General features: G+C 38.0%; 1 protein-coding gene across 4 annotated transcripts in view; it reads left to right on the forward strand.

Moving 5' to 3' along the window:
- DPYS (dihydropyrimidinase) overlaps window positions 1-22,998 on the forward strand; it is a 29,056-nt gene extending 6,058 nt beyond the window's left edge. For 2 of the 4 annotated variants that reach the window (XM_032676344.1, XM_032676363.1), the window contains 7 exons: window positions 162-351; window positions 6,438-6,594; window positions 7,548-7,689; window positions 9,585-9,727; window positions 19,063-19,270; window positions 20,792-20,897; window positions 22,761-22,998. In XM_032676344.1, coding sequence (XP_032532235.1) covers window positions 162-351; window positions 6,438-6,594; window positions 7,548-7,689; window positions 9,585-9,727; window positions 19,063-19,270; window positions 20,792-20,866 — 915 coding nt within the window. In that variant the 3' untranslated portion in view covers window positions 20,867-20,897; window positions 22,761-22,998. Of the gene's footprint in view, window positions 1-161; window positions 352-6,437; window positions 6,595-7,547; window positions 7,690-9,584; window positions 9,728-19,062; window positions 19,271-20,791; window positions 20,902-22,760 lie in introns of those variants that run through there. The other 2 variants (XM_032676354.1, XM_032676372.1) reach the window with 2 other exon arrangements.
- Window positions 22,999-25,255: the final 2,257 nt, after the last annotated feature.

Genomic DNA, 25,255 nt, shown 5'->3' on the forward strand with positions numbered 1-25,255 from the left:
ACAACAATAATTTATCTAGGAAAAAATTGTAACTGCCTTGTTGGTTTTTTTCCCTTGAACTGGCTGCAATGGGTGGTTTAGAATCCATTTGACTGGCAGCACGTTCATGAATCCATGGCTACACTTTATTTGACTCTTACATGTTTTTGTGTGGTGTTCAGGGTGCAACGAAGATGCTGGCAATGGGAATAACTGGCCCTGAGGGTCACGAGCTGTGCCGTCCTGAAGAGGTGGAGGCTGAAGCTACACAAAGAGCAATTACCATAGCAAATGCTGTAAACTGCCCCCTTTATGTAGTCCATGTAATGAGTAAATCTTCAGCAAGGGTGATAAGTAATGCACGAAGAGAAGGTAAAAGTCCGAATTCTTTTATGCTTGGACAGTGACATTGGAGAAGGGGTCATGGAAAACCAAACACAGCATTGGTGTCCTACTTGTCATGAGTGCCATAAGCCTCAGAACATGGGTGAATTTCTCGGAGTGGGATGTCGAAACTGTGTGTATGTTCTTGGGCTCAAGGGGAGCAGTGTGGAACAACAGCAACTGGAATTAAGACTTTCTCCCCAGAGCAAACTGTTTTCTCTTCATACTGTACCTCCCAGGTCAAAGTGAGGACCAGGACAGCATTATTGCATTAGAAATTATGTCACCAGTCCAAGGCAATAAATGCTCTGCTATTGCCCCCCATTGAGTCTGCAAGACTTTATCCACTATTTTAGTTGAGACATTCTACAACAGAGACCACACCATATTTTTACAGACAGTGCCATGACATGATTACAACTCCTATTCACTGGTCATTTAGAAGTTATGGTGATGATGACAATGCCTGAAAGCCTCAATTGCCTGTAGTGCAGGGTTTCTCAGGTTTGCATTGCAGCATTCATAAATAGGTCTGGTCAGCCAAGGGAGCCTGACCTTTTTGACCATCTGTTGGACAGAGTAGAAGCAGCCTGAAGGCTGTAAATGTTTAGGATGTTTTATCTCCTTATCTATAAGTTCATCCAGAGCAGCCTGTGGAACTATAACACTATGAGGAGACATTGTCTAGGTGGAAGGAACAGGAAAGAAACTCATGATTTGGAAAACCTAAAACTTTATGGAATATCTGTCCTCATTATCTTTTTACATCTTTTTTGCTTCATTTTTACATCTTTTGCATTTACAGCTTGTTTTCACCTGACCTAGCATGAATTGCATACAGACCTCATTTTCCTTATTTCTTGACTTTAGATAGTGCCTTCACAGGGGGCATAGATTATTAATATTAAAATGTAGAGTATGAGAGCTTGGCAAATCAAAGCCAGTGTCATGTCATTGTGTTAATATAGATGGATATGTTTATGCAGAATATGTGTTAGCTATGACTTCTAGTAAGACTTAGAAGTAATTCAAGTTTATAAAAGAACTCGTCAGAATGTATTTTGCAAGCACATTTTTTAGTACTGTGCTATATTAGATTCCTCCACTAGATGACAGTGCTGCTGGGAATGTGGATTATATCCATCAGTGCATGGTTATTTGTATGTTCACAGGCATGGTGTGAACATTAACTACAAGAAGCTGTTACAACAGTTAAAATACCCAGCTTAAAGATGAAACACTGGCTGTGAACACAAAAGGGATAAGATAGAAGATGGTGTTTTATAATACGTTATTCAAGTACAGAACTTTTTGCTGACAGTAAATACTGTAAAATACTGTTAAGCATGTGTTATAAGAATAGCCTGCAGTGCCAGTTTGATAACTGATGATAGATGCATGATTCTTTGATATGTAAGAAGATGAAATCGGGACAGGGACAACTTATGCTTATTGTGGTGCAAATTGTATTTTGTAGCTCCCTGGACTGATGTAGTCAGAATCATTAATGCTTACCTTTGTGCACAGCAACATATAACATTTCTTCATAGTTAATATCTATTTGCATAGAAGTGTATTGTTTAGAAAACAGAAATCTCAAAAACAGAAATTTCAAAATGTAAATAAAGGTAGTTACAAGAATGATCGTTTTTAATGATTTATATAAATTTTGGCAATTAGAAGTTCATTATTGTTGGTTTCAATAGAAGTTATTTTCCGTTCTTCAGTGAAAAGTGATAGTAGAAAACAACGAGTTCCAGACCACAAAAAAAAAAATAATTCTCAAACTATTATATGAATTACATAAATCAAACTCAAATATTTTGATGAAAGACATTCAACTGGGACAGATTAAAAACCACAGGAATGTGAAAACTGTGTAAACTCTTAAAATACTGGAAGGCTCTCAAGCATTTGAAAAATTCACTCTAATAGGGTTTATTCATCTTTCCAAGATTATTTCTCCATATCTTGATGCTAGCTTCCTGCTATTTACAATTGTGACATTTTTCTTGGTCCTTTCCAAGCACTTAGCATGAAGAACAATATGTGTGTGCATATTCATCCCCGCCCTTGTTGGAGGAAGATTGCTATCCCTTTCCAATTCCATCACTGGCCTCAGAAGGAGAGTCTTCAGGGAGTGAAATCTATTTTCTGAGTGACAGTGTGATACCAGAACTGAAGCATTGCTTCTCAAGTTCTATGGGTGGTGATTCTCCTAGTCAAAAATGTAAGTCAGAGCCCAATTCTTTGTCCCTCATTTAGACATACAAGGTGAGAAATAATTTTAGAGACCAAAGGCCTGATACAGCTTGCTGAAGACAGTAGGCGTAGTTCTGTTGTCTTCTATGATCTCTAGTTCAGATCTTAAAGGCTAAAATCAGTTATACAGAGTGTAAAGGGATAGTAGTTCTTATTCTAGATTAAGCAAACTTTAAGAGAACCAGATGAGTGAAAGTCTTTCCTTCTCCCCTCCATGCCAAACTTCACTATCTATGTCTGCTCTGATCTCCAGCAACACCACTCACTGAAGGAAACCTCCAGATTGTAGCAGCAAGTTTTTCATGTACATCAGTAGTAGCTGCTGAATATTCAACTGGAAATCCAAAATTCCCACATTGTGACTATGTTGGAGAGGGACAGGCTAACTCCTGACCCCATCCTGTTCTTTCTTGGGTACCCTACCAGACTGTTTGTAAAAGCAATGGTTCATCAGTTCTCCACTGAGAGGGCAAAGACAGCACCTCTCTGTGAGAACTGTCCTTGCTTGTGTCAGTTTGTTCATCCGTGTGTGAAACATGATCTTGAATCTTGATAGAATAGATAGAGGAACTGTATTCTTTTACAGAAGGGCAGTCTGATATATCTGTATGCATGACAGTCTTATTCTCTTAAGTGGAAAACAAAAAGGATCATCATCCTGCTATTGTATAAAATCTTCACTACAATGAGAAGAGAGGTCTGTAGAGCACTTGTCAGGCAGTGTAGCTCCTTCTCTTCTTTGGACTAGGTGAGGTAAACTTAATGGGGCCCTGTTGCCCATTCCTTCCACCAGAACTGCCTATGCAGAAAGCAAGGCTAATCAAATATGATTTAGGGATAGATGATTTATACTGTCTCCCCCTAAAAAATGCTTTCAGTCTTAAGTGCATGAAAGGCTGGAGACCATAGAGTCACAGAATGGTTTGTGTTGGAAGGGACCTTAAAGATCATCTAGTATAATGATTAAAGATTATATCCCTTTGCTCATTTAGCTGTGCTGTTACAGCCAGAGAAATGAGAATTTCTAGTGAAGATCAGAAGTGGAGAGCAAAATCTTGCTAAAAAAGTCGACCTTTAAAAATGTTTTTCCTTTTCTAAAAACCGCATACAAAAATATGTACTTGGCCAGATTCCAAGAAGTTTGCTTAGATTTACAAGGTCAGTTCCCACCATCAGTCACAGATTAGGTCTCCTCTTAGTGAGAGGAAGGGCATCTCCATACTTGAGGGTATACAGACTCTGAAGCTGATTCTGAGCACAGGAGTGCAACTGAAAATGCCAACCTTTTAGCTGTCTCATGCAGGACATCTCAGGTCCAGACTGTAAAAAGCCTAACTGGTGCAATGCTGTGCCTGATCTAATAAACCCTGCCTTGCAGTTCTGTACCTTTCAGAGCATAGCTTGTAAGTATCCTTGCCCCATATGACTTTAAGTGCTTCTAAAAATTCTACTGGACTAAGAACATACAGATGAGATTTTCAAGCTTTTAAATGTTTTTTGGTGTTTATCAATATTGTAACTCTTCATGAGTTCTGATAGGTGGTAAAATAAATTGCAGTTGAATGTTCTTCTCTTTTATATAGTAATCTATGTGAAAATAAATCTTGCTAGCCAGTTTGGGCATCTGATGAAGAAGTTGCCACATCCAGAGCTATTTCTCAGCATCTCAGAAATGTCAGCAAGACCAAACAGCAGAACACTTTCCAGTTTGTTTTTGGTGTTTTTTTTTTTTGAATACAGGAAAACATAACAAGTGGAAAGACCCGATTTATTACTGCATTACTCTACTTTTATGCCTATAGGCAGAAGTCAGTCAAGCTTGAATAACCTTAATGCAGAATATCCTTGTTGCCAATCGAACTAAAAGAGTCTCAGTGCGGAATTTCCTTGTTATTTGGATTAAAGCAGAGTCTTGATATTATTTTATCCTTCAGTCTGGCTAGTCACGGTCCAAATTAAATGCAAGAAATTTCTCTGTCAGCAGAACTGTCCAGAGGTAGTCTATTGAAACTGCAATGTTCAGACTCAAAATCACTTGTAGAAAAAACTCTACTCTTCCCACTCATGGGAACAAAGGAATCTGGTCAAGTCAAATTCTGACTGTAGAAATCAGCTGTGGTACAATGAGTTAGAATCAACTAAGCATATCCAACTGGGAGCTTGGAAATTTCCTTTCACTTTGATGTTGTGAAACTGAGATAAGAAAATTATTTATGGAAGCTAAAAACTCAGTCTTTTACTGCCATTTCAACTTTAATCATTTATAGATATATCCTAATGATCCATAGTATAGGTTTACTTTGAATAGAAGTTTCTTCAGCTTGTTTAGATGCAGTAGGAGAGACATACGCACACATCAACTCCCTTCCCTTTCTCCTGGCTTTAATCATAAAAAATCTGCCAAAAGCCTAATATGTAAATATGATAGATTAATTACATATACCAGAATTTTTCTCTCTATACCTCCATTTGTGGCAGCCTGCCCTCAAATACAGTGCTTGGAGTTGCCCAGGGAAGGTCAAGATCTCCTGCAGGAGCTCTGCATTAGGAAAACACTGATCTGACTCAAACCTCCTAATTGAATGAGTGGTCATATCACTTCCACACCTGGCTTCATAGTCAGTGCTTTAAGACCTGAACGTAAGATGCAAAAACCAGTAAATCACTGCCTAAATCATGATTTCAAGTCTAAAAGAGAGTCCAATGTACAATCTGCAAAGGTTTGCTTTGTCGCTTTCCAACAGTACCATGAATGTGTGACTTATGCACAGAAAGATAGAGAAAGGTCGCTGTCTTGTATTACCAAGCAATTACCAGCTGAGGCCTTGCTGGGGTAATGCACTGGTAGTTTTAATAAAAACTGAGCTTGGAGTGAAATCTGGGATCCATAGCAAAATGCCCACAGTCTGCAGGGAACAAAGGAGGGAGAAGACTCTTGTGGGGATCCAGCACGGGCTGCCTTTAACCAGAACCAAGCAGCCTATGAGTGGGTGTGGAAGGTCCCAGCTCACTCTGGTTCTGTAGTGACCATTGCAGTTGGGGGCATTGCCACCTGCCAGCTACAGAACAGCAAAGTGGCTGGACAACGTCCTCAGGGGGTGAAACATCTTGTTCTGACAAGTTTCAAACCCATTTTACCCAGGAGGAAAAAATAGTTAAAATATGTTAGCTCTGTCCAAAGGCTAACAATCAGTCTGGGTTGGTGTCCTCTTCCTAGGAAACTAAAATACTATGCAGCAAAGGATTAAAGATTAAAATTTGGGACATAACTTTTAAAATTAAATTATTTATGATTTTTGATTTGGGAAATGTTTTTATACTTTTCAGTTTATGTCTAGTGCCATACTGTTCTTCCTGGCACAACTGTAGCCTGACGATTAAAAGTACCATCTTGCAAAGTCTATATGCTGTATGTATTAACTTACATTGTTACATTGTCAGTAATTTCAGAGCACCAAATAGGTGCTACCAAGTATATGAATCTTGAACATAATTAATGCAACTGAGGACAGTGTTCCTTTTGAAATCTCAATCACGTCTTGTAAACAATGTGTAGAACCCATTATAATATATATGTCAACAATTTAATTAAAAAACTTGCCCAAGCAATGTTCTTATAAGGAAATATATTGTAAGATCACCAGCAGAATATTCAGAACAAAGATGCTGTGTTATAGCTTAGTTTATTATGCCCTTCCATATGATGGTGTTTAATTTGAAACACTCATTCAAATTTAAATTCATTGCCACCAAAAAGATCCTCAACATTTTCATGTTGTTTGATGATGACACCATTGCTCTACATTTTTCAGGAAAGGTGGTTTATGGGGAGCCTATTGCTGCTAGTCTTGGCACCGATGGCACCAACTACTGGAATAAAGACTGGGCTCATGCTGCAGCATATGTGATGGGACCTCCACTGAGACCTGATCCATCTACTCCTGGTTTCCTCATGAACTTACTGGCCAAGTAAGCAGATGAACAGTGACAGCTGATACCCAAGTGCACAGCAAATTCTGTCTGGATTATATAATAGCTGGTTGATGCTCTGGAGATTTTCTAAGTACAGAATGTTACATTATCAGGAAGGAGAAATAGAAGGTGAAACCATAGAAGAAAAACATTTCAGTTTCCAGATTTTGTTTCTCTGAACTCTTGTGGCCTTCTGTCCCCATGTGATTGTATTCAATAAGCCTGGCCTTGCTAACACTGCAGCAAAAATTGCAACATGCCCAGGAGGACAGTAAGGCTGTAAGTCAGTGGGAAATGTGTAAAAAGCTAGGTCACATCTAAGTTTTCTGGGTTTTGTTGTCAGCTGCCTTTTTCACTTGAAATTTGAATGTTGCACAAAAAATAAGCCTGCTAACTTCTGAAAGTACATATAAGTTATGCACTTCATAACATCTCTGTCAGAAGGAAGTTAAAAAAAAGAAATATCTTTCAGACACCTGCAGTTAATAAGATGTGTGGTTTGCTGGTATTTCATTAACAATTAAGGTTAACTCCACAAAAGGGTTGAATTTGACCAAAGAGCCTGTGAAGGTGTGCCTGAACACTCAATGATTGTTTTGTGGATCTGTAGTAATTTCACAGGGCATATGGAGTGGCATAGACTAAAATTACCCAAAATGAGGATGAAACTAAGCTGCTTGCTCTGGGCAAAGTGAAACAGTACTCCACTTGTGGGACACCTTTGACATATCCAGAGTAAAAATGTTAGTGTTGGTGCTTGGTTTCTTCCAAGGGGGTTCTGAAGAGGAAACTTCTTCATAGGGGAACTGTCTGTTACTGTGGAGCTGCTCTTGGAGGATGGAACTGAAGACAGGCTGACAGGGCATATTGTTTTTTCCTTGAATGATGTTTTCCTATATGCCACTGCCTGGTACATGCTCTGATTCATAATGAACTTTGTTTCTCTGTAGCGATGACCTATCTGCGACAGGGACTGACAATTGCACCTTTGACACATGTCAGAAAGCTCTGGGAAAGGATGACTTCACAAAAATCCCTAATGGAGTGAATGGTGTGGAAGACAGAATGTCAGTCATATGGGAAAAAGGCGTTGTAAGTATATAAAAATGTCAGAACATGGAGGTAGCTGATTTCTCCAACTCCAAATATAATCTCTCAGCAGTTTTTATCTGTCCAGTTTTATCAAGTCTGTTTATCATAGGTTAACTCATTTTATTGAAGACTATAACATAGTCATTACTAACTCTCATTTTATGATCCTGGAAGATGGAAGAAGATTCTTGGTGCTTAAAATATATCACTAAAGAATCATTTCTATCATTCAGCAGTAAGGCATTGCTATTGTTTCAGTGGTAGTGCACAGTACAATTCCCTGCAGCATTTTTTTCAGCTGATGAAATGAAAATAAAAAGAAAGACATACCCACAGTTTCAATTTGATCAGCTCTGTATTTTTTCCTCTTTGATCTCTCTCAAACTTAGCTGTTGGAGGAGTTTCTTCACTGGGTATGTGCCTCTCAACTTCTAATTTGGGTTTTAAGAAATGCTTCTTTAATGTGTGCCTCAGCTGTGTGATATGATGAAATGAGCACTTTCAAATCTCACTGACTTCAAATTCTCAGCACCAACACAAGAATGCTCAGTGCTTCTCAGGACTGTGTTTGATTTGGGGGACGTGAGGCAATCTGTTGAGGGATCTGCTGCATACTGGGTGTTATGATTGTTCTGGAACAATAGAAACTAATAGAAAACTGTTCAGTTCTGGAGGCTCTAGTTCTATTTAATATTAAGTTCTCTTGCGGTAATGAAGTCATGTTGATAATGCACTGTGAAGTATATTACAGTGGTCACAGTAGAATTATCTGCCTCACACACTTGGTAAGCATTTGCTCCATGATCTCTCTTGTTTATGGTTTTTGGGATGTTTTATACAAAGGACACACATTTATGCCTATGTTCAGGTGTGACATAGCTCTAGTGTGATTTTTTATGATGTAAACTGAAATCTAGCTTTGTAGGAAAGTGAGACATGAATATGTACATCAGTGTGGCTTTTGAACAGTGTATCCTGTTGGGCAAGACAATTTTTAAAGAAGTTCTTCAATCGGTATTATCCTCCGTTTTTTCACTTGTAAAATATTACACAGCTGTGTAATGTTTGTCTAAGAGCTTCCTCCCTTCCCACACACCATTATTTAGAAGAGTAGTGTTCAGCATTTTCATTATGCTTTTCTTCTCAGATGACTGCTCACAGACATATAAACATGTTTTTGTGACATTCTGATTCCTAGACATTCTGACTATGCACAATATTACTGCCAGTGTAGCTGGCTTTCCAAGCAAACAACAGTCATGGAGGCTGGATTAAATTAATTACATAGCACTGGACAGTCCCAAGACACATATATATCCATTATGATTTTCCATTTTACTGATGTGTCACATCAGCAAATCTGTTTCTTATACTACTTGATTTCAACATTTACTGAACAGTACTATCCTCTCTGTTATTGCCAAAGAAATTTGCAAATCAGTTTTCCTATATTACACATTGTACCTCACCTCTTCTTCATCATCTTCTAGACTCTCCTTTATACTGTCTCACCATTTTCCAAAACCTAGATACTTGGGACATGTTTCCCGAGGAAACTACTGAACAGGAGTATGGATTTAAAGCCAACTAAAACATTCGATTTCAGTTGACATATGACTGGATCCACAGAGCATTTGACTTTAAAATTGTCTTTTTTTTTTTTTCTCTTTGCTGTGGGATAAAGTAAGATAAAGTTATGGTACTCAGTGAAAGTACATTGCAGTATGGGCATCTGAGACAAATTGTTATTTTTACTTCTTTTAAAATCTTCAGTATGACATCTAAAAAAAAAATTGCTGTGATGTCATTCATCCTACCTTTTTCAATAAGAGGAACAGTTTTTTCATTCTTTGTTTAAAAAAGTAATGAGTTTGTTTTTGTGTACTCTTTTACAGTACAGTGGAAAAATGGATGAAAACAGATTTGTAGCTGTTACCAGCACAAATGCAGCAAAAATCTTTAACCTTTACCCAAGAAAGGGGAGAATTGCTGTAGGTTCTGATGCTGACATTGTAATTTGGGATCCTAAAGCTACAAGGTATGTATGGGAAATTATTTTCCCCCATCCAGCCTTTCTGCAGAAAAAAAATATCTCAAAGCCTTTGTAAAACAACAAGCCTTTGGGTGAGGTTATGATGTCTTTCAACAGCACCTCACAGGAATTAATTATAAGTTTTTTTCTCCTACAATAGTGTATGTAAGGAGAGATCTTTAATCCCCAGATGGATTAAAAAGTATTCTCCTAGATTGCTGACTAAGTGCAAAAATTTAAAAGTCTGTGCATTATGCAACCAGGGCTTGATATCCTAAGAGTAAAAATAATCATTTTGAGATTTTAGAGTAACTCTGTTCAGTGCTGGAGTATGTTTGTCTTCCTCCTACTACAAAGAGCAGGGAGAAGAGCTTGTATTGCTGCAGGATGACCCATTAAAAGCTTGTGTTTTGAATTTACAACTACTTCAGACATATTTAAATCTTGGAAACACTTCTGAAGCTCAGTCTGTGCATGCTTATGCTTGTATTTTAGTTTTCTGATTGTGTGCACAGTAATTCTGCTAAAATAGAGTTTGTCACACCAAGAACAGGTGCACAAAAAGTGTCCTGTTGTCTCACCCTGCATGACTTGATGCCATGGTACGTTTTTGCTAGAAAGAGCAGTTCTTTCTAGGAGCCTTAATTCACACAGTGTACTGTGCATTACAGCTGATTTCTGTCTTAAGGTATATTCACAGCATCAGCCAGCTCCTTGCTCAGGACACTATAAATATTTCAGGAATTATATGTCTTGAGTTTTGCTCTGGCTCTTGTGCCCATTCTGGTCTTGTTTAAACTACCTGGACATGGTCTGGCAGCTGGATGTCACAGAGCCAGAGCACCTGGGGAGTTGTCCCTCTTAGCTGAGGTGCCTGTGGGCTGTGTGAGTGCATCTCCACTGTTCCAGTGCTGAGCAGGATAACTTAAACCTGCAGGTACTTTAACAACTAAGTCTTGCCTCTGACCACTTATGCACAGAGCAGCAGCAGCAGGTCAGGAGATGTGCTGGGCTGGTGCTTTTGTCATGGGCTCAACTTCAGAAAGCAGTGTGAGCATCCAATGGTGCTTTTCAGCCATATTTTTTGAAAAAAAAGTTGAAGACTCTGCTCTTGGTTGAGGAAAGTTTTGAAACATAAATGGGCATATCTGATTTTGGTGGACAAATAGATTAAAAAAACCCCTAATCCTAGATTTACCTTATGAAAACAAAAATTTCTTGACCAATCTCCTCATTTTTTAATTTTTGATAAAGCAATTCTCATTTCAGTATACTAATGAGTACCAAAAACATGTAAGAGTGTGAAGAAAAGTGTTCTTTGCCTTAAGCTGAAACATTTGAAGACATGGAGGTTGCTATTCAGAAGTCCCACAAAAAACTGGCAGCACCAGCAAAAGAAGTTGCAGGAGTCTCAACAATCCAAATAAACATAGAGGCCTGCCCAGTGCTGGGTCAGGGAGATTTTCATGTGCATTATGCCCTCTGGCATGTTGAGCAAGCATATTTTGAGATACCAGCAATGAGATATTTCAGGAGACTGGAGCTATGAACTCTGACTAAAAAAGCCCCTGAAGGATTGTTTTCTGACCTCACTTCTGCTCTGCCTGGGGACAAATAAATCTAGAAGGATAGCAGAGTTCTGACAATGTTCTCAAGGTGCTTTGTCAGCTCCTGTAGTTATCTTTTTTGCCTCCCAAACATTCCTTGTGCTTCTCTTCACTCTCTCCTGAGTACTCTAATTGCCTTTTTGCCCACTGCAGCTGTGAAGGTGCAGTTTTAGTTCAAGTATTTTTTTTAACACTAAACTGTATTGTCTTACTGAGCAAACTGGTTTTAAGTTCAGACAGGGGTTTTTTTTTCCATAATCTGGTGCTGTTCCCGTCATTTATCCATTTGGCTTTGTACAATTGTGTGAACTACATGAGTGAGTATAAATAAGTCTCGCTGGTGCTTGTCTATTCATTTCACCACAAATCCTGAAGAGGGCATAAACAGCCCAGCAGAAAAAAAAAGGATCTCACTAATGGACTTCAGCCATTTAAGATGTTACACAAGGTGCAACCTCATGTGCTTTGTTGACTCTGGGGAGTGATTTTCAGTTTCACAATAGGCTTGTTCCTCTTTCTTGCTAAGTCCTTCCTCTTTTGTGCATGCCTTTTTTTCTTGTTTGCAAATCTAAATCTTGTAAGAGAAAAATGTAATTTTCCAGTTCTGGTTTGATGTTGTGCTGCTATAGTCTTAAAATACTGACTGATACTAGCTTAAAAAATTAGATAATTACTGGAGTATTTCTGTGAGGAACTGATATTATCACAATCAGAGGAATTCTACAAGGAAAATTCTAGAGTAATTCAGAAAGGTAGTGAATCTCTTCAAAATACAAACACTTGTATCCCCACAAAATTGGCTGCATTTTCTCTTCCTACATCATTGCACAATAACAGCATGTTGGGTGCTATCTGGTTATTCAGAATTTTCTCTTTCTAGGTTGCAAAAACCTAGTGAATTCAATGTGACAGCTACACAAGCTGGGAGCAATTGCAATTCAAGGTTCTGCTTCCAGCACTCTGCCACTTCAGCTGAGGTTTTCTTTTTAAGGGTCAGCTTCACTGACTGGTCTGTTTCTTTAGCAGTTTCTGGCAATTTCTAGAGAAAAGACTACGTGAACAATTATGACATTCATTACTCTATTTAAAAGCATCTAAACAATGGTTTTAGCAGGTCTACATGGCAGCAAGCATTACTGGTAAGAAACATTAAATGTACAAGTTGGTTAGAAATTGCATTTCAAAAGACAGGTTGTGGATCCTTCCAGATGAGGTCTATTTCTTAGTTTCCTTATACTCATTGCATTCATTAAAGATCACACAAATACCAAACTGTTGGCTTATTGTAAGCCATGTCCCACCAAACATCATCTTGCAGACCTCAACACCCTCAGCATCCAAAGTACAGCCTGTGCACACAGGATTGTTCTGTGAAAACTCCTTGGGAAAATGCATGTAGGCAGCAAATGTGTATTCACTGTACCATCTTATTTTAATCTGTGCTTTGATCAAGAATTGTTCATTGGCTTCTTTCAGCTGCATACAAATAATGTAACAGCCCTACATCTGTGAAACAAAAGCAACTCTAAAGGCTTTTCCAGGAGGAGAGAGCAGAGTAAGCAAGGAAAAGGGAATATCACCTGTCAGCAAGTCAATGTCCTCTATAGCTGATGCCTTTAGCCATCTGAAAGCAAACAAGAGTTCAAAATCTCCAGGGCTTGTTTCAGAAATGCTCAGCAAGGAGTCTGAATACTGCAGTACCCAATTCAGGCAGTAAAAAGAGCTGAGCATCCCTTGTAAAGTAGGGACAGAAGATCCCAAAAATCTCATAAGAGACATTCAACCCCCAGCAGATATTAGGGCTCAATAAATTCACTGTAGCCTGTTGGAACCTTGCAAATAAATTCTGGATCAAGCCCCAAAGGCAAGATCAAATGGCAAGATAAAAATCTTGTCTCAAACAGAGTTTAAGTCCAGCCACTTCATTATAACAATATGCAGTTTGGGAAGCCTCACTCACCAGTTTTCCCCCCCCTCCCCCCATTAAATATAGCTGAAAAGTTAGATACTTCTGACTGAGGAAGCTGAGCTGGTTGTGCAGGTAGCACCCTCCTCTTTCAACTTTGCTGGAGTGTCCCTCTTTGGCAGGCCCAGTGTGTGCCTCATGTGTGCTGGTGGAGATGGGCTCAGGCCCCGAGCACAGTAGTGGTGGCTGCACCCCAACTAAACAGCTGCTGGAACAGGGTCCCTGGTCAGCAGGGATACAGGAGTCCTGAGGTAAGGATAGGAGGAAGGAAAAGGACAGGTTACTCTGTAATCGACCTGCTATGAAATGATAGGAAGCTGTGTTTTCTACCCTGATTCCAGTGTTTATGCATTTTGGGGGAAATAGCGACTGGATGTGAATCAGTGAGAAGTCAGAGTTCCCCAGTCTGCTGGCATATGTTTCCTCAGTGCTTTTGTTTGCATGTAGATATGTTCATGGATAAATCTTCTGCATTTATCAGAACCAAAATCTGCAGCCTATGTCTGCCTCATTTGTAGTCAAGTCTTCAGCCTCAGAGGCTTAAGTAGGGACAAGTTACAACATTTAAGCACTCTACCAGCCAACTGCTTGTAATTTTTAGTAACAAGAGAGAGGAAGAAACCAAGATGTTAGCAAAAGATTAGAATAAATAATGCTGCAACTGTCTTACTCTTTTGATGAATGAGCATAATTTCGAATACTGAGTGAATGGATAACTGCATCTAGTCACAATGAGGCAAAATGAAATACTGTGGCATACAAATATCTATGTGTAGCTCAAGTATGTTCTGGCATTTTCAATAGTCCCATATTCTTTTGCATAAGTGAAACTTCGTGTATGCGTGAATGTACACTAATTCACTAGAATCAGAGTTCCTGCCAAAGGCCTCTATCTCAAATTAAGAAAACACAGAGAAAGAAACAATAGGCAAAAATTAAAATGTAGGAAATTCCATTTAAACATAACAAATATTTTTTTTTGCTGTGGGAGTGATCAAACACTGGCACAGGTTGCCCAAAGTGATTGTGGATCTCCATCTTTGAAGGCATTTAAACCTTGATTTAACATGGCCCTGAAAAATCTACTTTGGCTGACCCTGATCAGAGCAGAGGGTTCAGAATAGATCTCCAGAGATGCTTTCTAACCTCAGTGACTCTCCGGTTCTGTGAATCGTAACAAGATAAGCCTCTCTGAGAACACATGATGTACGTCTCCCTAGTAACTTGCTGCCTCCAAAATGTCAGTTGTTCTCTTTAGGGAACTGAATCTGAGAAATGTTATGAAAAAAATTAAATCTTTCTTATATTTCTCTTATATAATTTTGATTTTTTTCTCCTTGGTCTCCAAGATCTTCTTTAGTCATTGAATAGACTAATCTGTGTTTTCCTCTCTTTGTATGATTTTCTACAAGCTTAATTTCTCAATGCTGTTTTTCTTCTGCCCACAGTTTGATATCAGCTTGGAGTGATTGGTAGGACCAAACTGATAATTTTGTTGACAAATGAGTTACTTACCATAATTAAAAAAAAAAAAAAAGTTATCATTCTCTACCCCCCTTAAAATAACAAATTTTAGGAGAAATGCTCATGTGAAATAAAGATCTTATTCCTCAGATAAATCACTTTGAGTTGAAGCTCCTAAAATTAACTTCCTGCATTTTCTTGCATCTGTTGTTTTATCCACAATTCTTAGTTCATATAGTTACTCAAAAGCAATGTTTATTGAAGATGTTTTTTAAGAGGCTAAGAATACAACTTTACAAATAGTTGCCTGAATATATTTGCATGTGCAGTTATTGCAATTCCTTAATATAAAGTAGCAAATGAGTTTTTAATCCTCATATAGGCTTATAGCCAGTGGTTTTGCACACAGATTTTAAGACTTTCTTATTTTTCTCTTTTTTCCCTGTTCTATGCCTTTCTTTTTAATAAAACTTAGTCTTAATTATCATTATAAATAACTGATGACTCAGTTATCAGTGCTCAGAAAGCACAGAAAATGAAAGATCTATTTAATTTTTTCTAGATTTTAGAAAAGCAGGTTAACAGGAGAGAGAGTTCAAACGCATCTGAAAGTGGTGTGAAAAGGCAACTCCCAAAGGCTGGTACTACCCTCAGCAAACTGGCATTTCTCACCTACCCCCAACTCTGAAAAGCTTAGAGTTTTCAATAATGGACTCATTTAATTTACCTGACTTTATTACTATGTTTTAAATGAACTATTTAATTAATTATAAAATAGGTGTCCTCCCTTTACTGAGGCGTTGAGCTGCTGTTCTTGCTTAAGGGCTGTCATCTACAGCTTTCCTTCATATTCCAGTGCCTGAAATTTTAAAGAAAACTGGGTGAGGTATGTATTTAGTTTCTATTGAAAGTAATGAAATTCTTCATTTGCTTGTGTCATCTTGAAAAATAAAGGGATAATCCTCATGGCAGTTAAAGTTTAGGTTCTAAAGATGATGTAGCTTCCTACATCATCTATGCATTATGAAAGGTAGAAGATCACTTCTATGTCTCAGTCAGAGACCGAAATGCTAAATAGTGAGTTACAATTGGGCAGGAGGGGGACCTGGATGAAGGGAAATCATTAGACATTGATGTTTGTTGAGATGAAAACTGGTACCTCTAACTCCTTAACAAAGCTTTAGGTCATAACTTTTGAGCTTACTACCTGTAGAGTCTTGAATTTCATTCTACATATTGCTGCATTAGTCTAATCTTCTGCTCTTTTCCAAATTTTCAAGCTGCAGTTTGTAGTTTATTTAGTTATAATATTCTAGGCGTATCTGTAAAGCCCTTTATCACTTAAAGTATAAATAAGGACAGTATTACTAGCCACAGAGAAAATCTGGTAATTAATCTTAGACTAAATTACTCTTTGACTCTAAATTAGTTTGACAGAAGCACTCTGTTGAGAAAAAGACAACTTCAGAAGCATGTCTTCCTTTGGAACTAGAGGAATGTCAATATTTATATTAATAGCTTCAAATATCTTTGCAAGCCAGCTATATCAAAAGCTGCTGAAGTGAACTGCACAGAAACACTGATGTGAGTAGGAACAATAAAGGACCTGAAGTCTTTGCAGTATCCTCTTTCTAGAGGAGAATGTTCTTTCAAATTATGAAATAATAATTCTGTTCTCAGTCTCAATTTGAGAGTTGTTTGAAACAAGAGCCACTGTAAATTATAACCAGAGATAGAGATTTTTACAAATTTTATTTAAAAAAATAAAATATATATTTTTAAGCCTGGAGTCAGAATCTGCTCTCTCACACTGAGTAATCCTTTGTCAGACATCATTTAGGATGCTGGAGACAGCTGTTAAATTGTACTCCATTATGGTGGCAGTCTTGATTTTTTGGATTATTAATAGGTTACAACTGTTATTGCCATTAGCTGAGAGCAAACTTTAGCATGTTGCTAAACTGCCTGCTACTGAAATTGGTGATACAGCAGTAAACAGTCTGTTGCATAAGGTTGCTGAGTTGTAAGCTTCAAACCCAAGCACACCATCTAGTTCTGTTTTATTTGGTTGCCCACTTGCTACCTGAAACTTTCCCTCCCATTGATAATGTCAAAGGGTTAAATCACAGATAGATTTTGGTGATCTCCAGCAGGGAGAATTCACTTCACCTCCAGAAAAGGCAACATGACCTAAGGCTTGTTTCAACAGAAGAGTTACAAATGAGTTCTATACAGGTTTGTTGTTGAGACAAGCTCTGGAAATGTATCTTTTAATATTGTAAGGTTTAGCTGTACAAATGGATATTACTTTTAAATGTGCCAACTTCCATTCATTTTGTATCCTTAAATGATGGATGTACTTATCTCTGAGGTCTGTTTATCTCTAGTGATCCTGGCCTAGAACATTTAAACAGCTCACATGTTGAGTTGAAGGGTCTCACTTATTTTTATGTTTGTTTGCTGAAATTACCTTTTGGATCTTTCTTTTCATGTCCCAGTGCTATTATGCAAATAGATATGATGTATACCTAGAGAATTATAAAGATAATTATACTACAGTTGTTCTTATTTACTGTTCTAGCAATTGGACCCATAAGGGTAATGCAATAAGCTGGAGGAATATGGGAACATATTCGCATATGTTCACATATAATAGCCTTGTAGGGCTATTATAACACCCATGGATAATGTTGTTTGTCAGTATTCATAGGACTGAAATTGAAAATGAGATGTTTAACTCTTTCCACTAAGAATCTACAAGGTGATGCTGATACTGGTGAGCAGGCATGCATAAGCTTTCTGTCCAAGGTGTGCTGAATAAGGAAAAGTTTTTATTCCTATGGGTAGATTGGTCATAGAGAGTATTTCTACATATACAGCCTTTGAAAAGTGAGTCACCATAAGATTTAAATGTAGCCTTTAGCAAACCAATTTCTCTTAGTTCAACAGAATGATATGAAAGGAAAACTAAGTATCCTTCCACAAATTCTTTTTTTCCTCTGTATAAATAATAATTTGAAATATTTAATATGTGATAACTTTTGAAAATGACTATAATTCAAGTAAGATATAGAATTTTTTTGTGGTTTTCTCATTTTGATAATCAACTAATCAATAACTAATTTTAGAAAATTCTTCTCCAAATAGATCAATACTTTAATCTATTAATATTTCATATTGCTTTTGACTTTGATCATTCCTTTGCAAAAGATGTAGTCTCTGGAATAATATGAATGCATATGTATGTATTATAATATAGGCATGATAAGTTTTTGATCGTGTGAGCGCCTGTACTGGAAAAAGTCTGACTGGTAGCCAAAAGCATGAAGCTTTCTTCTTTTCAGAAATTACAAATAATAAAAATATAAACTCTCCAAACTATATATATAAAAAAACTCTGTAGATTGGATACAGGAAGTTCATAAAATAATTAGTTAAAATTCAAAATTGTTTGACCTGTTGTAGATACAGTACCCAGTAATTAGCTCAGTAAGGAGAATAGATAACAAAGGAAGTATACACAGCCTGCGCTTCCAGATGCTAATGTCAGCTCCAGCACTGACTCTGCCTTTAATGTAGCCACTTAGGGTTGGAGAAGTTGTATAGAAAAATGGTAATCATATAGAATGAGGTCTATATATACAAAAGTAATAATATCATCACTCAAATGAGTACTGTTGAGGTCTGAAACTATAATTTGTTTAATACCCTTGAAGGAAAGGTATGTAGAAGTGTGATGTTGTCATTATTATTTAGCAGCATTGAAATATTTGAGCTGTCAATCATCAAGTCAATCCAACTCACACTAAGAGTTACCAAAAAATCATTATCATCTGCTGACTTTCTAGTGGAATGTTCTTTGTGCTATTTGTGAGTCTCAACACATGAAATATTGCAGCCGTGCTTTTCAAATTTGAAATTGCAAGTCATTCCAGCTAAAAGGTCAGATTGACTGAATTGTGCATAGATATTTGCTTGACAAGGCAAAATGAAATCATGTTATCCAAAGAAAATTTTGCAGCCTGATTTTTTTTCCACTAATCTCTTTTCTATTGGAAAATTTTGCATTTCAAGTCTGCAAAGTTCTGTCTTTTTGGTTCCTTCTTTATTCTTTTGGAATGCAATTACTGTTCAATGAAATGTTATTTCTCTATCCTATTTTTAAAGCTGTTTCATGATGTACTGCACAGTGTCATAGTTTAATAATGTTGCTAAATTTTCTTCCTGTATAAGTTTATCAAAAGCTTATAATGAAGTGAAATGCAAGGATCATAGTAATTTTGAGTGTTGTTTTCTAAACGCAGGACAATATCTGCAAAGACGCACCACCAGGCAAATAACTTCAATATATTTGAAGGAATGGTCTGCCATGGAGTCCCAGCTGCGACAGTTTCTAGAGGCAAAGTGGTTTATGAAGGTGGAGTTTTCAATGTCACAGCAGGAGAAGGCAAATATGTCTCCCGTCCACCGTTCCCTCCATATGTCTACAAACGAGTCAGGCAGCGGGAGAAGGTTAATTAAACTAATAAATCTCTGTAATGCCTTGTACAACATGAGGATAACTAGCTCTTGGGAAGAGAGGTTTGGGGATTCAATGGTAATTTTCCTTACTAATCAAAATATGCCAAGGTGGGAGGAAATGAAACTAGGGAACTCAATGTTTATTGCTCTTTATCTACAGAAAAATATCATAGACTAGTTCCTGCTCTTACAGTAGTCTGTACAACTCGTGAAATAAGCCTCAGTACTTTCTAAAATAGACATGTCCCACTTGCAATAAAAGTGGACAAAGTTTTGCTCCTGAGTAATCTGACCAGCTGCTGCATTTCATCACTGATTTCACTGAAAATCAGAGAACCTTAAGATCTGTGTCAAGAAATCTTGCACCTAGGAAGAAATCAATAATTTTCTAACTCTTTCACGGATCGGATCTTTGGAGCTAAACCCTGTAGAATATTAAACACTTTGCTGTGTTACAGCAAGAGTGTGTTAAAAGCTGAACAAAGCACACTGATGGACCAAGCAAGATAGCTGTGTTCAAGCTCTTGTTATTTATTTTTTTTAAGAGAAATATTGCAAATACCTGAAGGTTGAATTTTCAGTGCCTATTTACTGTGCAAGCATTCATGATGCTTTTGTGTCCTTAGCGTTACTTACTGTTACTAGGATTTTCAAAAGCACCCAGCGTAAGTAAATTTTAAAATGTACCTAATCAGTGGAATTCACTGCAGGATCTAAAAGTTGAATCAGACTAACATCCATGTGAGATATGGCCTAGTGAAAAGCTTCCAAGATAATTCTGTATATTTCTTTCTGCTATTGTCTTTATGGACTGAGAAGAGCATGCAAAAGTGGCTGAATGAGGCTTTCCTCTAAAGACCACAATTTCTCAGGAGGTAATGAGTTGCCTACAAGTTCATACACATAATTAGTAGATAACTAGTATCAAAACTAAGCTAAAATTTATAAGAAATTTGATAATTACACAATTCATAAGAATTCCATGAACATAGTGGTTTCCATTTCCCATCAAAGGTAGGAGAATTTTTCCTCAACCCAAACATCAATTGCAGCATGTCTTCGGAAGTGATTTTTCAACTAGCTCGGCCTCCTGTAGCCAGTGGCTGGAATAGTGGATGGTAAATATCCACACAAGGCAGAATTTGCTTTGTTTCATTGATATTTATTAACATCTCTTACCTGTATTAAAAGCGTCACTGGAAAATGTGAATACTTTAGCAAAGAGAAGCATCCACAAAATGAGGTGGAAACAGTCATTTACTTCTTTAAAGAAATGGATTTAGAATTGCATTGTTACAATGTCAAACAGATCTAGCCACCCAGCTCCTGATGAAAGCTGAGAACTGAACAGTTTAATCCCAGTGCAAGGGATCTTTTTCAGAGAGAAATTTGGTGAAAGTATTGGGATGCATTACATAAAAAGCTGAGTCATCATAGGACTGCTATTTTAATTGCGTCCAATTAGCAATTTCAAGGGGAAGACAAAGTAACAAAAAAAATATTTTATTGCAGGTCTGTCAGCCTGCTCCTGTCAAGAGAGCACCATATACAGGCATGGTCTCAGGAATATCCATCACACGAAAATAATGTGCTCATTCACCAGTTCTGGCTCTTGCAGGTAACCATCTCTTTTGGTTAGTGAAAACTACTTCATTGAATGCCACTCTGAAACTTCAAGAAATCAAAAGTGTAGCAGGCTGCATAGGTAGTGACAGGCTTGTCTGAAATAAGCCCTCTCAGAAGCTGAGTTGTCCTGGTATCTGTAAATTTGATGAAAAAGTGTGGCAGTCCAGGTATGGAGAGCATCTTTCTGACTGGAGCATCATTTAAGAAGTTAAGCTGAAAGGAACAGATGGAGTTTAACTGCTAGACTGAGCTGTGGGTATAAAGGCCCATAGAAAATCTGAGTTCGGTTATGAAAGGAGTACAAACAAAGCATGAATGTTTGGGTGCAAATTTGCAGAAAAAACCAGAACCACCAACAAAAACAACTTGATGTAAAAAATTAAATTTGTTGGTGTCCCTGTGTTACAGACAGTAACCCTCCAACAAATGTGCTGTTTGGGTTAAGCTGACAGATTTGTTTTGCAAGGACAAAACCTGTCTTCATGAAAAGAGAGGGCTCCAGAGAGACCTTAGAACAGCCTTTCGGTACCTAAAGGGAGCCTATGAGAGAGCTGAACAGGGATTTTTTTTACAAGGGCATGTAGTAGTAGGACAAGAGGGAATGGCTTTACACAGAGAGTAGGTTTAGGTTAGATATTAGGAAGAAATTCTTTACCATGAGGTTGGTGAGGCCCTGGCACATGTTGCCCAGAGAAATTGTGGATGTTCCATCCCTGGAAGTGTTTAAGGCTAAGTTAGATGGGGCTCTGAGCAACCTGGTCCAGTAGAAGGTGTCCATTCCCATGTCAGGTGGGTTGGAACCAGATGATCTTTTAGGTTCCTTCCAAACCAAGCCATTCTATGATTCCATGAATAGTGGTGCTGCAGTCAATGACAGCAGTGGTCTAATGGCTGGCTGAGTTAGTGTAAGCTCATCTCTGCTAACAAGGCAATAACACCTGGCATATCCCCTTCCCTCCTCTCCAGTGTTCACAGTGTGTAGCTCGGTTAATGACAGTCTCTCACCTGTATATGCCCTGGTGCTTGGCAGACCTTTGAACTGACTTCCTTGCTAAGCAAGCAGAAACCAACTAGTTTCTTTTTTCTGGGTTAGTTTTTGGTTGCCTTGATGAGTTGAAGTGTCTCCTAGAAGAACCTAGCAGAGATCAGCACAGTGCAGCATATGGATGGGATAAGGCAGCTGGGGACAAAGACTAGGTGACAACACTTAACTTTAACAGTTCAACAAGCAGAGGAAATGCTTCAGGAAGAGGTAAAAGAACTAGGTAAGACCTTCAGCAAGCACAGTTGAGCCATGACACTGCTGTATGCCAACTGCAGCTTTAATGTCTTCTGCTACAGCAGAGGAGTTGATTAATATGTTTTGGGGGAACAGTGGGTGGCAGTAAGCATGACAAAATCCAGGCTGAGGTTTTGGGTGCGTATGTGTACCAACAATGAGACCAGCTAGTTTGAGGGATGATTTCCCAACAGGCAAATATAAAGCCCCAGCTTGCACCTCACATAAAATAGGCCTGTTCTTAATGTTAATTAATATGGGCAAAGGAACAAAACTGCAATAGTGGGAGGATAAAGTTAGCTTTTCCACATTTCATTGTATCATTCCTTTAAACCTCATCCAGGGCATCAGTAGCAACAACAGAGTGCACCATCCCATTTGTTTTCTCTGTCATAAGGGAGAAAGGTTTTCTAATAGAGAGGACTAAAGGCTAAAGCTTCAATAGAGTGAGGGAGCAATAATCGTTTTTTCTAGCTCCTAGCACTGTTTCTCCATTATTACCTCTCTGAGTGACAAATTGCAAAGAAGAGATTTTCTTTCGAAAGATTATATCATATTGTATTTTTTTCTCTGTAGATAAAAGCAAATGAAAATGACCCTGCTGTCCCCAACAAAACAGTGCCTTCTGGGTCCAACAGTCAATCTACAATCAACTTCTCAAGAGCCAAGATGAAACAACAGTAACCAATAAGCATTATACTTGGCTTCCTACATAAAAGTTGTCATTGCAATTTCTCTGTAAAAGTAATTTTGTTATAAGAACTGGAAAATTCTTTTTAGAAAATGGAGTAATAATAAAATAATAACTACAATTGTAGTGTGGCAATAGCTCTGTACATTCTTAAAAGTAAGTAAGTTTGGGGATGATGTTTCTTAATGTTTATCCTTAGAAGGTATCAGCTACCCAGTAAAGTAAAAGTAATGAACAATGGTCTTTAAGCATTTTCTAAATTATTGCTCTGTTGGGTCACAGGACATGAATTTTAATTCTCTACTTTCATGTATTAGGAAGATCTCTGTTGTGCTTGGCAATGTGGTGAATTCTGTTAGCAGATGCTGAATTTTAGTTTTTAATTTTCCCTTCCTGGAAGGGGTCAGGTACAGAGAAATACTGATTCAGGAGAACACTAATTATTTTAGAGCTGGTGCCACATCTCCATGTCACTGTCTTTAAAGAACTTTATATATTTTTTCCCTGCCAACTACGCTACAAAACATTTCTTGGTGTGTTCAAGTATTCCCTTTGTTGCACCCTAAGCAAACCTATGCTAACCATACTCATAAACCTACAATACTGTTTTGTGTTCTGGCTCTATGGAGAGACATGCACCCATCACTTGAAGGCTTACGAAGTGGGATCACCAGAGCAAAAACATAATGCATTAATGTCAAAAACCTTTTTTTTTGTTGAAAATGTGAGTTTTTTCCCAATGTATGTCATACTTTGGGTGTTTGTAGGATAGGGTTCCTGATGAAAAAAAAAAAATCTCATTTGCTCAATTTATTTGATTTCCCTTTTGAGATGTAATTGTGTTTTTAGAAGCATGATTCTGTTACCATGTCTAGACAAGTTTTGTCTTGGAGAACTTGAATGTTGTTTAAAGTTGCATTTTCAGCTGTTATAGCTGTTCTTTTTAAGCAGCTGGCACTGGAGATTATTTAAGAGAGTGTCATGGTTTAATCCCAGCTGGCAGCTAAGTAGCACACAGCCAATTGCTCAATCCCCCTCAGTGAGATGGGGAAGAGCACTGGAAGAGTAAAAGAGAGACAACTCGTGATTTGAGATAAAACCAGTTTAATAGGTAAAGCAAAAGCTGTGCACACAAGTAAAGCAAAACAAGGAATTCATTCTCCACTGCCCACTGGAAGGCAGGTGTTCAGCCATCCCCAGGAAAGCACTCTGAATGTCCCCCTTTCCTTCTTCCTCCAACTTTATGTCCTGAGCATGATGTGGATTATCCCTGGGGTCTGTTGGGATCAGCTATCCCAGCTGTGTACCCTCCCAACTTTTTGTGCATCCTCAACCCCTTCTCTGATGGGGCAGTATAAGACGCAGAAAAGGCCTTGAAGCAGCCTAAGCGCTGCTCAGCAATAAAAAAAGTATCCTTGAATTATCAACACTTTTTCCAGCACAAATCCAAAGCATACCAGCCACCATGTAGAAAATTACCCCAGCCAAAACCAGCACAAAAAGAAACGAGGGCAACACAAAATCACCTATACAATGAGTTTATTGTCTTACGAGTGGAAAAAGTATAACCTGCACTGTGCAACTCACAGACCAAACAGACACAGAAAGTGTTGCATATTTTAAGACAGACACATTAAACATATGCTAATTACTATTACTTTTAATTCGATAGTGGAAAGCAGTCTCGCGGTTCCTACTATATTCACAGGCATCCAGCTGTGGATGAGTTTGTATGAGAAACAAACTCCTACTAGGTCGGTAGTTCTTGTGTCTCTAACAAAGGAGGATTTTCTCTCTAAGATGATTGAAGATAGTCATGGGGATGGTCAGAAGATCTAGCACAGGTTCCTGTTTCTCAGGTTGTCTTTGGGGTTGCAGAACAGCAGAACCAGGAATCCAGTGCTATTACAATGACTATTACAAGGAAACAGTTCACTGTTCAGTATAGACTTCTGTACTGCTATGTTCTGCATCTCAGTTTATTGTCCAGTGTCCCTCTGCAATCAACAGAGAAAGAGGTGTTTCTGGAATTTTATTCATCTCTGCATCAAGATCTAACACAGGTTAGATGAATCTATCTGGAGTTGTTCTCCTTTAGGATGAGATGGGTAGTTTTCTTGCGATGCGACTTTGTCTCCTTTGACTACAAAGACTGCTCAGCATATCTACCAGTGGTGTAGATGTCTTCTTTGCAGCTGCCTTCCACCTAGCCCACCTTTGCCTCTCAGGACTGCAACTTTCTTGTGTGAAGGATGCCTGTCTTTTTAATGTTTTGTCTCATCAAGGGTGCAAGTCAACCATGAATTCATTTTTTCTAATTAATCTTTTGCCACCTTGGAAGCAAAGGAGAAATCTGGTAAAAGTAAGGGGGAAAATGGGT

Source organism: Chiroxiphia lanceolata, chromosome 1 (assembly GCF_009829145.1).
Source record: "Chiroxiphia lanceolata isolate bChiLan1 chromosome 1, bChiLan1.pri, whole genome shotgun sequence".
In the NCBI taxonomy this organism is placed as follows: domain Eukaryota; kingdom Metazoa; phylum Chordata; class Aves; order Passeriformes; family Pipridae; genus Chiroxiphia; species Chiroxiphia lanceolata.